The 15,578-nt window shown below is 38.7% G+C and overlaps 1 protein-coding gene across 2 annotated transcripts in view; it reads right to left on the bottom strand.

The window, feature by feature from the left end:
- The window catches only part of dock1 (dedicator of cytokinesis 1), a 244,084-nt gene that overhangs the window by 69,482 nt on the left and 159,024 nt on the right, over positions 1-15,578 (bottom strand). For both annotated transcript variants that reach the window (XM_059325282.1, XM_059325284.1), the window contains exons 28-29: positions 13,242-13,343; positions 10,928-11,022 (exon numbers count right to left, since the gene is read on the bottom strand). In XM_059325282.1, the coding sequence (XP_059181265.1) occupies positions 10,928-11,022; positions 13,242-13,343 (197 nt within the window). The remainder of the gene's footprint in view (positions 1-10,927; positions 11,023-13,241; positions 13,344-15,578) is intronic.

The following is a 15,578-nucleotide window of genomic DNA, read 5'->3' as shown; positions in this document are numbered from 1 at the left end:
TCAGGCTGGAGAAGCACTGGCATTGTGCACTGAAATGAGTGTGCACGGATCAGTCGGGAGGCTTATTGTCAAATATTTGTGTCACTATATATAGTGCATCCTCTTTCAATTTCGCTGGAAGTTCATCATCAGTATAGTTGTCAGTTTAGCTGAAACTGTCTCAACTAAGCTGCTGAATACCTCTTTCATGCCATTAACAAGGGTTAAAACAGGGTTATCTGATCCGTGTTCAACCTTTGTTTTCTTCATTTGAATCAAGTCAGTCAACAGGGGTTTAATCTCTGAGAACTCAGGCCCCATTTACACGGTAAAACGTCAAAATATTTATCGGTAGTGCCTTTCGTTTAGACGGTGACGGCGTTTTTTGGGGCTTAAAAACGCAAAAATTTGAAACCACCCTCCAAAGTGGAAAAGTTGAATACGCTCCGCCGTAGCGTGTCCGTCTACACTGCCAAGACGCAAAACTCTGCTCAGATCTGCTCACGTCGCATACGTGTTTACGTCACATACATGTGCCAGAACAGGAAAATAAACGTGGGATTATTTTCATTCTGTCAATTAGGATTATACAGATTTACAATCAATCAACACCAATGGCCCTGTCCTCCTGTATCTACAGTACCTTACCGTACATTAAAGCTATAAAAATCTATCCAATGTATATGCTTGACATGCTTTGCTTTCCATTAAGAAAAATATGCCTGCATTCAAGCTGTTCCTTAATGTTTCTTTTCCCTATTATCTTTTTACAAATGTGCAAAAAACAAACCCCCTCCTTGGCCTTGTCACTGTCTCAAGGGAAGAGGAGAGACACTCCAGTTACCTGAATGAACTGTACTACATCAAGGCTTTATTTTGTCGTCTGTACAAGTTAATTTTAATTGCTTTTTGCTCTCTTGGCTGGCCTCAACACAGATCAAAAGCTGATACCAATCAGTTAAAAATGCTGTGATTCATCTTCGGATTACTTTCTTCCTCACTGCAGACGAACAGGAGGTCTTGGACCCATATCCATATCATTCCAATGTTGCTGCAAACATTCTTGCACTTTTTCTTTACAGTATGGAAGTATTAACGTAGTATTAAGTAGTAACTGTGCATCTGCATTTTAAGAGAACTCCCATCCATCTCCCCACCTACCATTCTTACACATAATTAACAGCTCTGCAAGAACTTTTTGCCGTTATTTGGAGAAATTAACTGATTCCGAGAAGGTCATCTTGAATCTAATGCTTTAGAAATTTGATCCTCATAAGACCGTAAATCATGAAAAAGATGTGTTATGTATTCTTTAGCATATCGATCAAAGACGAAAATAACAAGCTGTTCCTTTTATCTTGATCTTAACCTTTAAAACAACCTTGTTACACAATATTTTACTTGATCTGGTAACTGGGAAGTAACTTATGCAGTTGAGGTGTTTGCAATTCGTTGGGCGGGACCCGAACATCATGAACCCTTATCTGTCCTGGGTTTTGAAGCTGAGGCAGTGGATTGTAGGCTATCTGCGTGGGCTTTTTGTGAGATGTACAAAGATAATAGCATAACGATGACATTCTTATCCTTCAATTTCACTCTGTAGGCTACCACTTAGCTAAAGCTGATTTGTCATGTGGAAATAATGGATCAATATATTTTTGACAACCCGGAGCCTCAACAGGAGCTCGTTCTGAACGTTTCTCTCCACATTAGTTTGATCAGAACACCAGAGCAGGATTACGGCCGGTATAATCGAACCTACTCGGTTTGCGCTCGGTTCCATGTTGCTTAGTTTATTTCCGTGTTTACGTATTTCACCGCCAACTTTTCAACCAATAATAAATAATAGTGCAAGTAGATTTACAGCCCTCCACCTTCGTACATGCCCCTCTGCAAATCTTTTTTTTTAAATTTGGTCCACTTACATTAATGCACTGAGAAAGCAAACCAGACTGAATATAACCAAACAGATTTTGGTTGTGAAATGTGTGTCTAATACACCAGTCCTGTAAATCCTGCCTTAGCTAGGTGCATCTAATAAACTGGCAAATAAGTGGATAAGCCAGTACTTACTAAAGGATGTTTCATGCTTTATTTTTAGGTTTCGTACCTAATTGAGTTTGAAAAGACTTCAGGAATCTTTGACCACGGGACCATGCAACTGGTCTAAAATAACCACAAGTGGAGTTGTCAGGTTTTCAACTAACCATCTTTCAACAGCACACTCCTGTATGTCCAAATCTGATACCCATAAACCCACAGACTTTTTTTTTTTTCATCGTGGTGGGTGGTTGGCCGTACGGGGGCAAACGGGATCACAACATCATTGGCAGTCTTTTCACTCTCTGTGAGCCCTCCTTCCTTCCTGCCTTCCAGAGCTGCCCTCCAGGTCCTGGATTAGTCATGGAGAGAACTCCAAACGGCAGCCATCTAGCTTCAGAAACCCTCTCCTAATGAGTCTGTGAGGGACTGATGGCATGGGTTATCGAGTTAAAGAGCTGCTTCTTCGGCTCATCTGGGCTTTCATCTTTTCATCTGCCACGCTGGGCTCTCAGAGAGCTCCCCATTCATCTCCCCATCTACCATTCTTACACATAATTAACAGCTCCGCAAGAAACTTTTGGCGTCATTTGGGGAAATGAACTGATTCCGAGAAGGTCATCTGATGTTAACTCAAATCTAATACATTAGGAGTTTGATGCTAATAAGGCTGTGAGGCATGAAAAAGACGCTTTATGTATTCTTTTACATATCGATCAAAGATGAAACTAACAAGTTGTTCCTTTTATCTTAATTTTAACCTTTAAAACAACCTTGTTACACAATATTTTACTTGATCTGTAACTTAAGCTAGTAAGTTAACGTGTTGAGCTTTTAGACATGGGAGATTTAAAGACTCAACACTTTATCAATTTTTTACAAATTACCGTTGGTCATCAGCATCATTTTTACGCAATTTGTTAATTAAGTCTTTTTGTTGCTGCAACAGCAACAGCTGTTCAAATGGCTCTCCTCATGACTGAGGAAAGCATCGACAATGAACATTGTTCAGATTGATGATGATGACAGCACTTAGTGATTCAGCACATCTCGGGATATAAGGTTGGAGAGCACAGAGCGCTTGAAAAGTTTACTGTGCAAATCTGTAAGGGAGCACATTTAGCTGACTGTACAAAGCAGCCAGCAGCTGTTGTTTGGTAAAAAATGCAAGGTTTTACATCCCTGGGAGAAAACCGATACTAAATATAGTGCTTAAGCAAATGACAACTTGTGCTAATTCTGTAAGTGGTCTTTAACAAAAATCAAGGTTTAGGCACTTGTACCTCTAAAAATGCAAGAATAAATGCACATTGAGTGTTATATTGGCTTACCTGAAGATTTGCAACATAGCCATGTTTATGGAGCTTTAGTGGTTTAATGCTTATTTTAACTACTTTAGTTTTACAAGGAGCATTCAGTTTGAATTTTCTTGTTTAGCTTTACTGTAAATGATCAACAAGTTGGCTAAATTGCAGTCAAAATGTTCAAAAGTTTGGCGTCACCCACAAAATATCTGTGTTGTTTTCCATGAAAATAAACTGTTTTATTCATGAAATGAGTTACAAAATGAATCAAAAATATAGTAAAGACATTGAAAAGGGCAGACATAATAATTTTAACCTGTACAAATCTCCGACTTTACCTCCAGACACTCATCAATCATTTTATTGCTTCTTAAATCTGCACAAAACAGTTTTCAGCTGTGCTAACATAATGCTCAGGTGTTTAATGATCAATAAGACTTTCAACACTATACACTGGAACACAAGAGTGATGGTTGCTGACAATATAGAATAGATATTTCATAAGAAAATCAGCCATTTTCAGCTTCAATGGTCATTTACCACATTAACAATGTCTAGACTGTAAGTCTGGGTTTTTTTTTGTGATTTTCTTTTTTTTTTTTTAAAAAGGACATTTCTAAGTGACCCCAAACTTTTGAGTGGTAGTGTAGGTGCCTTGCATCATACCAAACATGCCAAAGAGTGGGAACAACAAGTGGGATCTAAAGGTCAGGATCCTCACAGCCGGACACACATAAGCTTCACACGTCTGTATAGAGAGGAAATTGTGCAATTGTGTATATTATGGCCTTAGTAAACTTTTTCCTTGTCATTTTGGAGAACAAGTGTGAGTCCATCTCGCTGTCACAATTAAGCCGTGGTCAGTTGGCATGGGGGAAATGGCAGTCAATGGCTAACCAGCCTGATGCTGCTGTTCCTGGGGCAATTAGAGCCCATAAATCAGTTCACAACCTGGAGGAAGTAAGAGGCGATGGGAGGAGAAGAAGGAGTGGGAGGAAACGACTTCTGCTGCTGCTGATGCCCATCTCATTAGTGGTGCTATCATAATGTGTGGACATGAAAGAACCGTCTGCTGGTGCCGTGGGTGGCTATCTGTGAACTGAATGTGGCATGTGTGGATTGCCCAGAAACAGGAAACAGTGAGAAAGGACTCAGGGATATTCAAATAAATGTGCCAACTGAGTTATGACGCTCCAAAAAAATAAATGCTATGGACCTTTATAACATCTTTTAGGCAATTGCTCTGGATTTACAGCACATCTACCACATGTCTTATCTACCACATGTCTTATCACTCTCATTAATTCTTTTCCAGCAGCAGCAGGCAGCTGTTTGCAGCAAAAAAGCTCTGATAAACCCAGTGTTCACCACCTGCCAGCACTAATGGGAAGGACAGAGTTAACAACTAGCTGCTGATTATAGTTAAACGTCTGAAGCTTAAGAGCCACATAGTTTTCTCAGGATGTGGTGGGCACCAAAACAGAGCTAAAAGGGTTGGTCAAAAATAGAAATTAACAGCTTGAAACTGGAAACCATCTTGCAAAAAACACCAGCGACAAGTGGGGCGCCAATGGCCCCTCACTTGTTTCCTACCTTCCTACTTCCAGCTCCCTTGTTCTCACATCACCCATCTTTTAACTAAGCCTTCATTTTGATCTTGACTACACACCTGTGAAGTTTCGTGACTTCATCATGTTCCTAAAAACTGCAGGTGTCTTCTGTACAGTAGGTGTCTCTAGGACCAGATAGTAACCCTAGATCTGTGAAAACTGCTGAAAACTCTTGCAAGACTTGCTGCCTGATTACCTACAGTCATGGGAAAATTATATCTAGCCATTTTCCATTGATTTCTTGATAATGATTTTGGTTATTATAAAGGAAACCATGGAAAATGGCTATATATCAGCTCTTAAATTAAACTCTTATGAGCTTTTGTTATCATTATATTTGTGCAAACAAATGTACCTTTAGTTGTACCAGGCATTAAAATGAACAAGAAATTGAAGAAAACAATGGCCTAATAATTTTTTCCATGACTGTAACCTAACCTTAACTAATTGAGGTCAAATCCTAACATTAACCATCCAGTGAGAGTTTCGCAAATGTAGTTCTACCTTCTCGCCACAACCACATTTCGCAACAAGATCTCCAACTTAAACAACAGAGTAGTTTGTCAAGACCATCCATAACGACCAATATGAGCATTTGTCAAAATGAGCGTTTCGTGGCTAGGTTAACCCTAACCCAACTGTGATATCTGCCATTTAAACTCCACATCGCTTTTGGCCATTACTACTACATCAGCAATATGGTGGGCCATTGGTGGCGGAGGACAGTCCAAAACATAAATGTGAGTTGTATCTTGCTGCATGTACAAACAACTTATATTGACGTTTTTGAGTGAAGACCAGTCTCAAATTTTGCCATCATGGCACACATGCACCCACATACACACAGACTCACAAGGTGAAAACAATACCAGCCACCCGCTGACACGACTGGTAAAAATATAAATTACCTTTGGGATTAAGCGGTGATCCTAGTTTAATGCTACAGCCTCTGAGACGTGACACTTTTACATTTGCAGAGACTGCTGTAAAGTCAATCAGTCTCAGTGCACAGCAAAAAGAGTGCACACACACACACACACACACACACACACACACACACTCTATGCTTTTAAATAGTAAATGCAAAACATTTATATCTATCTCATGGGAGGAGTGAACGTGTCACCTTGAGTTCTCACTGTGGGGAGCAGGAAACAACCGATCAAACACACTGACGGATGGCAAAAAAAATGGTTTTGCTAATTGGTCGCAAAGCCGACACCTGCAGTATTCAAACAGGCTCAAGTATAAAGACTGAGATGAGTCAGACTTTGACAGGCTTATTTTTCATTGAGTTGAACAATGATTTAACTCCAGCAAGTGGCTGAATGCACTAGACTAGAATGCAGAATTAATCTAACGGCTGTCACAAACAAGCGCAGGTAGACAAAAGGTTCGATTGGGGAAGATTCTGTCGAGTCATGGGAAATGAGTCTGCGAGTCAAAAAATAAAACATTTCATACTCAACAAAGAATGATCTGAGAGTGAACCGCTGGGAGCTCAGCGATGCTCATCATGTCCCTAAAGCTGCTTCAGAAAGTACAGGATCTCAGTGGGTGTGGAGTGTTTGAAGGAGCTTGTTAGTCCAGTGCATGCACGTCAGAGCATGTAATGTTGATGTGGTGTGTGTGTGTGTGTGTGTCTTTGTGTGTGGCTTAGGATGGTCATGTTTTCACATACCAACACTGCACAACAGATGTGATTTGCACACCTGCAAGGCACAAGAGAGCATCATCACCAAGCTTTCCCAACATCTTCTACACGGTGACCCAGGTGGGAATTACAAACCTGGCTTGTAACAATCAAATAGACTGATGAAAGCAATAGAACCATAAATCAGTTGCAATGCAATCTCCAGTCAAACATCTGAGCTGGGGAGGATGTTGGGATGGTTTTGTGCAGGAAGTCAAACAGCTCATTCGGGGGCTTCCTCTGTAAGTGCTGCACCTGCCACAAATGGCCACTTTGAAGCTACGCTCCAACAGACAGGGCCAGATTAACACTTTGCTGTACCCTGATATAATATACAGTTAATATACTCAATAAATCAATAACTAACTGTCATCAAGTGCATTTTCATGTACAGATGTGCAAACGCTCATAGAACTACAAATGCACCACTATGCCATCTTGTCAAGCCACTCACTCACATATGTTGTTGAATGCACTTATTGTAAGTCGCTTTGGACAAAAGCGTCTGCTAAATGACATGTAATGTAATGTAATGATGTTATGAAAACAAAACACATCAGCATCAGTATAATCTGGAAAAATTGACCCACTACATAGATAATAATAATAATAATAATAATAATGATAATAATAATAATAATAATAATTATTATTATTATTAAATAATAATAATTATAGTATTATATTATTAATTATTATTATTATTAAATAATAATAATTATAATAATAATTATTATTATTATTAAATAATAATAATAATAATAATAATTATTATTATTATTATTATTATTATTATTATTGTTATAATTTTTATTATTATTATTATACATTTTATTTGGAAGCCGCCTTTCTTGGCACTACAAAAAGATAGAAAAAGAGAGTGAACCAAGTGTCCTCAATTTTCACAAAAAATAGGTAAGCAACCACTTTCAAAGCATCCAATATTTCTTTAACAACACCTATGCCCAGCAGCACACATTTATTGAATTGATAGAGCCATCACAGAGGAAGACAAGACACAAACAAAAATCAAGAATCTAGAATCAAGTAGCATTTTGGTCCTCAGCTCATTTTAAACAGAAATCACCCTGTCACCTCGAAATTCATTTTTGAGCAACGGCTCCGATGGACAGCAACATATAAGCGAGAGATAACCAGATATTCTGCTTGTGCCCACACTGCCCTGGGCCCTTTACAGGTCGAGGGCCCCTGGGCAATTGCCCAGTTGCCCATATGATTAATCCGGCCTTGCCAACAGAAACAGCTCCAGGTACTCTGAGTAATGTGAAAAGCCTAATTTTGGTGTTCCTTTGTCTGATGCATGTTCCATTAGAAGGGAACCCGATTTTACACATAAAAGACTGTTTACAGGAGTTGGGGGGTCCTACTGCATGAAAAAAGTTGTACAAAGCCTCAAGTGATGTCATTTGAGTCAGCTTCAGTCGGGTAGGGGTAGGAATCTCTAGGTACCTCGAGATTTGATTCTGATACAATGTGGTAACAAAATGATCTGAATACAACAATTTCTTGGATTGCTATACAGTACATGCTTTATTTATTCTAATTTCTTTCAAAACATTGATCAATACTATATTAAATTGAATTGCTGTCTATTTAAGTTTTAAGTCTATTTTACTTTTTGCAAAGTAAGAATTTCATTGCATGTTGTAATCACTTTACTTCTGTCCACATGACAATAAACAAATCATATCTTATTGCATATTTTTAATGATTCATAATTAAAATTAGGGATGCACAGATACTGAAAGCGGACTGATACTAACTCAGTAGTTGGAACTGCCATCTGCAACAAAGGGGCTAATACACGATCACTTAAAAAGTTGGAATAATTTTGTTTTCAGACAAAATTCTCTGTTAATTGTGGTTTCATTTTCATTGTGAAATGTTTGGAAGACATTGTTTAATCAAGTTTTGAGAAGATATATACTTGTTATACCTTTTTTCCATTTCATGGAAAGAGGTAAAAATATTTTATTCCATCTTTATGAGCAACAGTGTATATTAAATTAAATTCTATGTATATTTACTATATACATTATATATTGAAATTATAATCCATGTTTGTTTTGACCAGTTTGTTTGCTGCATTTAAAAACAAATTTAATTCCAGTTCATTTTCAAGATTTTTTACCAAGCTGCTAGAGCGCAATTTATTATTTTAATTATCAGTAAATGCATATTTATTTATATCGTTTTATTGTTTTACAAAGAGAGGAAAGCAATGTTTCAGTGGAGCCTGATGTTGCCTGAATTACAAAAGAATGATCACTTCCACAATGTGATGCATACAGCTTATTAATTAATACTGGTATTGGAATCAAAACTTGAATCACTGCATCCCTAATAAAAATAAACAGAATTATTTACTTCCATCATCTTTTATTAATGCAACAGAAGTAACAAATGGAAGAAATGTGTCAACTGAAAGGCTAAATTTACTGAGATATTTCCCAGTGAACCAGAGAACTAACAAGAAAAGAAACAAAAGTTTGCTTGTAGTAGATTAACACAGACTTCAGCATGTTCCGAATCACTTGATAACACTAGAAGCTGCTCTTATTCAAGAATAAATAATTAAGATTCTTCTTTAATCAGAATTATTTCATTGTGGGCAATGAGAATCCCTTAGACAAAATAAAGTGCTGTAGGCCTTTACCGAAATCAGAAAAAGCTTTCAAGACGAAGAGAGAATAGCAATGCATCAGTTGAATTAATAAACATATATACTTTGGTTTGAAATTATAAAGAAGTTACCAGTTACATAAACTGCTACTAGGGATGGGCTTTTGGAAGAAACTTGCCAACTTGAGCATCTATAATGTTAACGATCAATTAATTGATTCATTGAAAAAAATTAAAAATATATATATATATACAGTACTATGCAAAAACCTGATTTGATAACAGACGCTTCTATTTTGAAAGGATGAAAAGAGACTTGATTCTGTCGATTTTTAAACTAATTCAACTGAGATGATGCTGTAAAGATAACGTCAAGAAGTTCAATGTGTTATGTTTTAGTCCCCGAAGAGGCATAAGGTTAGTGTCCACAGGAATCTTGTATATTCAAGTGTGTTTTGTGTTTAAATAAGTTTTGGAGAAAATTAAACCTAGTAATTCATGCTAGCAAGGTTTGATACAGTAAGCTAGTTAAGCTAGTCAAGTCAAGTTTTATAATTGTTATTGCAACTTTCAGTTTGCAAACTGTAGCTTTATCTAACTAAATTCTCAGCTCATTGGCTTATTGACGATGGGCCATGTTTCAGTTCAGTGAGTATTGATACGCACTCATAGATCAAATTAAATAAAAAATACAGATGGATTCAAAATTCCAGGTGATCGACCAAATTCTAAATGACCATCAATCAATCATTGATAATTTATTCCCATCCCTAGCTGCTACTATAGCACAATTTACCCAATCAATGGACAGAACTGGTGGCAGTTGAGCTGCATTGTGGGTAATGTAGGCGCCAGATTTTCACAAGGAAGAAAAAAAAAAGTGGAACAAAAAAGCTGTTGCACTGATTTATATCTTCCTGAACAGTCCACTGAGACTCTGTTATAGGAGTGCAATGCTAAATCGGGACACTCTTTGAACATATGTTAATTTAATAGTGACCAGTGTTCAAAACAAATCTTACAGTTTAAAGAGAATGCAAGGATACTGTTGAGAAAGACATAATTTTCTTTCTTTGTTATTATAAAACTGACTTTCATCTGACAGCTGTTGCCTCGCCATTGCATAATAGAGCACTACAACTCGTTCCGTCTCTTCTGTAAAGATACAAATGGAAGTAGAAAAAACAACACAAAAGAGCCTTTAAATACTTTTTCGAGCTCTAACTTCATCTGTCAAGTGCATAAAAGCATGGCTCTTGACTAAACTCCGAAACTGCAAAGCACCTTTCATCTCTCTTTTTTATATTTCAAACAAAAATGGAATCAGGCAAGGTTCACATTAATAAAACAGAAGGCCGTGGCAGCACAACAAGCAACAAAGTAAAGAGATGCTGAGACTAAGTTTGGAGATTAGCAGGCGGCATACACCCGAGCATCTATAATTCATGTGATTGTTCGCGGCTGCGCTGACTGCTCATCTGATTGCTACACTGCTGAGGCCTTGTGCCGATATTTGCATGGAGAGAAAAACATTAGAAAATATCCTTACCTACTTCTGACTTCTGTTCCTTAGCAACAACAGTGTGGGGAGTTTGAAGCAGCATGCGTTATGAGTGTGTTTGTGTGAGCGTGTGTGTGTCCGGCGTGGTCGTACTTACTTATTTTGCATCATGTTCATTATGACCCAGTCTGAGGGGTAGACGTTTTTCCCAATGAGATCTTTAAACATGATAAATGTTTCCATTAGGAAATCCTGCAACAGAGAGAAAAAAGTTTTGAAAAGTGTTATTCTTCCCAGCCCCAAGATAAGAGCAATCTGAAATGAACTGTTGGGAGTTTGTGGCTTTCAGGCAGAAACAGCTTTTAGATTAGTTTTTAAGGTCAAGGTGACACACATACTTCTCTTTTGCAGGTGGCCCTTGAGACCAATAACACCAGTGTTTTTAATCCTGTTGTAGTACAATGAGATGTGTGTTACATCTCAGAGAGAGACAGTTCTTGTGTTATTTAGTTGTCAGAGCAGATACATAATTATCAGCTATTAAAGCACAACATGACAACTTGATCATAGGTTCATTTATTCCACTAACAGATACTCAGCTCTACATAACAACACAAAAGGCGTGTTTCCACTGAGTACTTTTTGGAAAGTGTGTTTTGGCTACGCCCACTAGTTAGTTCCCCTCGGCCTCTGTTCCCATACAGGTACTTTTGTAGTGGCTAACCAACGAACGAGTTCGAATGTGACAACAGAGTGACGCGGCAACCACTTTGTCACAATATTGAGCGACTATTCAGACCCCTTTAGCGACTCTTTTTCAAAAAAGCGACTAGCAACAAATCTAGCGACCTTTTCTGGTGTTATCGGAGACTTTTGGAGACTCGTTCCTACTCTCAGCACTCACAAGCGGCCTAGTCCTCCCACAGCAGTCTCTCCCAGCTGCAGTCAGAGCAGGAAACGTTAACCCTTCAGTGTCCAGTCTGCAAATGAATCACGCGTGCACAAAGTTGCCGCCTCAACCATATCCAATCAGCGTCGACTAGTTAGTAGCGGCTCAGAAAGTACCTACCAGAGGCAGCTACTTTCTGAGCCGCTACCTGAGCCGCTAACCGGTGAAGTTGGTTGGACCTTTGGCTGATCCTCTCTCCCAAAACACACCCATAGTAACTCACTAGAGGGAAAAGTACCTAATGGAAATGCGCTTAAAGTCATCAACTTCTTTCCAAATTAGATTTCCTCTTAAGTTTCCTCCTACACCTACAATAGCATCCTCTAAATTTGAGTTTCAGCTAAATACCCCAAAACCATAAATATGCATGTTAATCTATTCCTGGCTGTGGATGTTTCACTCCTGGATGGATCCCTGAGCTTTGTGGTGACGTGTTTAGAGAACAACTGCAAAACAACAAAGTCCTTTGGGCTGCAGCCAGTTCTGAAATGTGGATATGGCCCACGCCAGCTTCAGGAACAATGAATCTGTGGGAAGATCCAGCTTCATCACAGTGATTGTTCAGCCTGCTATGGGAACTAGACAGCCGGCCTCAAACAAGCCCTGTGTAACAATCATCAAGGTCAGAGAGTTCTATTTGTGTTGATTCTTCCTCTTTTTTTTCCATCAGTCACCCTGAAAATCTCCTTAAAGCCTCAATAGGAAACTTAAATATTCGGAAATAAAAATTGTTCTAACTGAACAGAGGGGTGTACCACAAAGCGGAAAAAAATTGCTTTTTTAACAGATTTCAATCCAGAAACCAGTTCTGGCCTCACTTAGCTAACCCACTAATCTGGCTCTGATGAACTCCTTTCTTGAAGTCAGTATACACACCTTCAATCAAACATTAATAAGTACAAATGAGTCGTATTTGTACCAATTCTATCAATATTTAAAAAGGGAAATCATTCATTTGATATCAAATAAAAAACAGGATGTGCAGCAAGTGAGGCCAGAATCTCTCTCTGCTTAGATTATAAAGCTTTACCTATAATATAAATCAGATTTGTGTCCTGCGTATGAAGCTCATAAGTCGTTTGCTGCGATAAGAGCAAACAGTGGGATTCCCCCACTTGTCAGAGTAGAGTAACATAATGCTAATCTGGCAGCAGATACTAGAGAAACACCGCTTCGAGGGAGGAATTATTCAGAGCTGAAATCCATAACATCAATGAGATTTATCCCTCCTCCACAACTTGTTGGCTGCAATGAGTGATCTGCTTCCCCTAGGAGTTACTATCATCAAGAGCATGCTGTGCATGTAGCAGCCTGAGAGCAAGGACTAACAGAAATTCAATTTCATACTGCATTGTGGAGGAAAACATTTTCCTAACAGATCTAATCTAACTTTTGATTTCTAGAAAAGACAGAGCAAAAATGATACTGAACTATGGGGGACTGCAATTGAAGTTATTACACAACAACTTGGCCTGAAGTGGCTCATCTAGTAGATATGGGCACGCCGGTAAGGTGTACTCACCACCACATCGCTCCTTATCTTGCCAAAGGTGCTGATCAGATGAGCGTAATGATAGTCGTCCATCTGCCTCAGTGTGGCAGTCATGCTGGCCACGAAGCTGCCCTGGAGAAGAGAAAGAAGCACATTCGATTCACAATCAGGTTCAAATTGAAGGCTGAGGATAGGACGAGTCGCTGCCTGTGATTTTGATGGATACTGACTAGCAGAGTTGATTGGATGTGAATACTGAAGCAGGCCTGGCCTCCCAAGTTGGAAAGGTAGGCGCCCTCACTCAGTGGCTGATCTCATTAACCTGCTGGCCTTCACTCCCCAGCTCCCCAGCTCTTTGTCTCCACTGATTATAATGCCTGTGAGGACGCTAAAGTGCTGTCTTCACTTTACAGTGCACTATCCTAGCTCTGGTTAGCATGCTGTACATGAGCTGTGGAGGGCAGATAAGGGGAGGCAAACGTGTGGTAGGCTAAGAGGAGAGAGGTTGCCGCCGCCAGTGGTATGTCTGGACAAAGGCCGAGACATACTGGAGAAAAGAACCGGGAAAGGAAATGGCAAAGTACTGACACATTTTGGAAAGCCCCTGCAGGACTTTGTTCACACTGTATAAGGCTGACAGAGAAATTCACAGGAATAGATGACTCAAGCATGGTGTTTATGCAGAGAGTCATGATAATAAGCTACCAAGAGACTCACACAAGAACAAAAGGAAAGTTAAAAGACACAGGTAGAAAAGACATGATGTTGTGAGAGTCTCCATTGGACCAACAAAAGATGTACTGTTTATTAAGAAGCTGCATCATTTGCATCTATTATTACAGACAGTTTTACTTCAAGCAGCTGATCAAATAAAATGCACCGAAGATAAGAGAAGCTAATTAAAACTGCTTTGTGACAGAATGCATGGACACAGATCCGGATTAATAAGTCGAAGGTGTGATAAGCTTTACACACATCACAGGTGACGTCTAGCTCCAACTCAAAAACCATTAAAGTAAGCATCACATCGCAGGACTGAGACTAAGCTTTAACACATATACGTCTTTAAAGTGGCAATAGACCAGTTTTTTTGCTTTAACTTATCATCCATCCACCCATCCATTTTCATCTGCTTATACGGCGCCAGGTCGCGGGGGCAGCAGGTTAAGCAAAGCATTCTAGTTTAATTTATCATTATGCCGTAAATATTGATTGCAAAATATGGTAGCTGTAGTATAAACAAAATCAATGGCCCATGAGAAACAGATATTCAAACGGGGGGGGGGGGATAAAGCAATATATGTCTCTTTTTAAAGTCATACACTAGCCCTCAAAAGTTTGGGGTCACCCAGAAAATTTCTGTGTTGTTTTCCATGAAAACAAACTTTTATTCATTAAATGAGTTATAAAATGAATCAAAAATATAGTAAAGTCATTAACAAGGGTAGAAATAATAATTTTAACCTGTACAAATCTCAAACTTTACCTCCAGATACTCAACTAGCCTGAGGAAGGATCATTGTATTGCTTCTCAAATCAGCACAAAACAGTTTTCAGCTGTGCTAACATAATGCTCAGGTGTTTTAATGATCAATGAGCCTTTCAACACTATAAATGCGGATTAACACAATGTGCCACTGGAACACAGGAGTGATGAGTGCTGACAATATAAAATAGATATTTCATGAGAAAATCAGCCGTTTCCAGCTTTAATAGTCATTTACCACATTAACAATGTCAAGACTGTATGTCTTTTTTTAATTTAAAAAAAGTGCTTTTCTTTGAAAAATAAGAACATTTCTAAGTGACCCTTAACTTTTCAGCGGCAGTGTATGTTTAGATATTTTGCATGATTTATTTACATTTTTGAATGTAAGCATCTGTCTTTACACAAACACAGAAGGGTTAATATTTATTAATGTCATCTATAGAATAAAACAAACTTGAGCCCAGTAAACGTCTATTTTGAGTTACAGTAAGATTTGGTTACAAAAATGCCAACCCAAGTATTATTCCATAACTAATCGCCAGGACAAACCCCAGGTTGGGACTTTAATCTGGACAGGGACTACCTCAGAGGAGTGAGGACTCTGTTAATGCAGCCCTCATGCGGTGGATATAACTCAGCTGCTTCATGGTAGTTAATCCTCACAAGGCATTCTGTTTCACTGGAGAACGTCTCCTTGAGCTGTAATTAGGCCTGACCCACCAAAACACAGCAGAGCAGAAACGATGCTGAACACTCACACACACTCTCCCCTCACCTGACCCCTCTGTCCAATGCTGTTTTTTCTTCTGATGCTTATGGTTTGATTAATTTTTCGCTATAAGACATTGGAATATCTTTTGAAAAAAGGTTAATTACCA

The sequence above is a fragment of the Centropristis striata genome, chromosome 21 (assembly GCF_030273125.1).
Source record: "Centropristis striata isolate RG_2023a ecotype Rhode Island chromosome 21, C.striata_1.0, whole genome shotgun sequence".
Taxonomy (NCBI): Eukaryota; Metazoa; Chordata; class Actinopteri; order Perciformes; family Serranidae; genus Centropristis; species Centropristis striata.
This window is presented reverse-complemented; position numbering and strand designations above follow the sequence as displayed.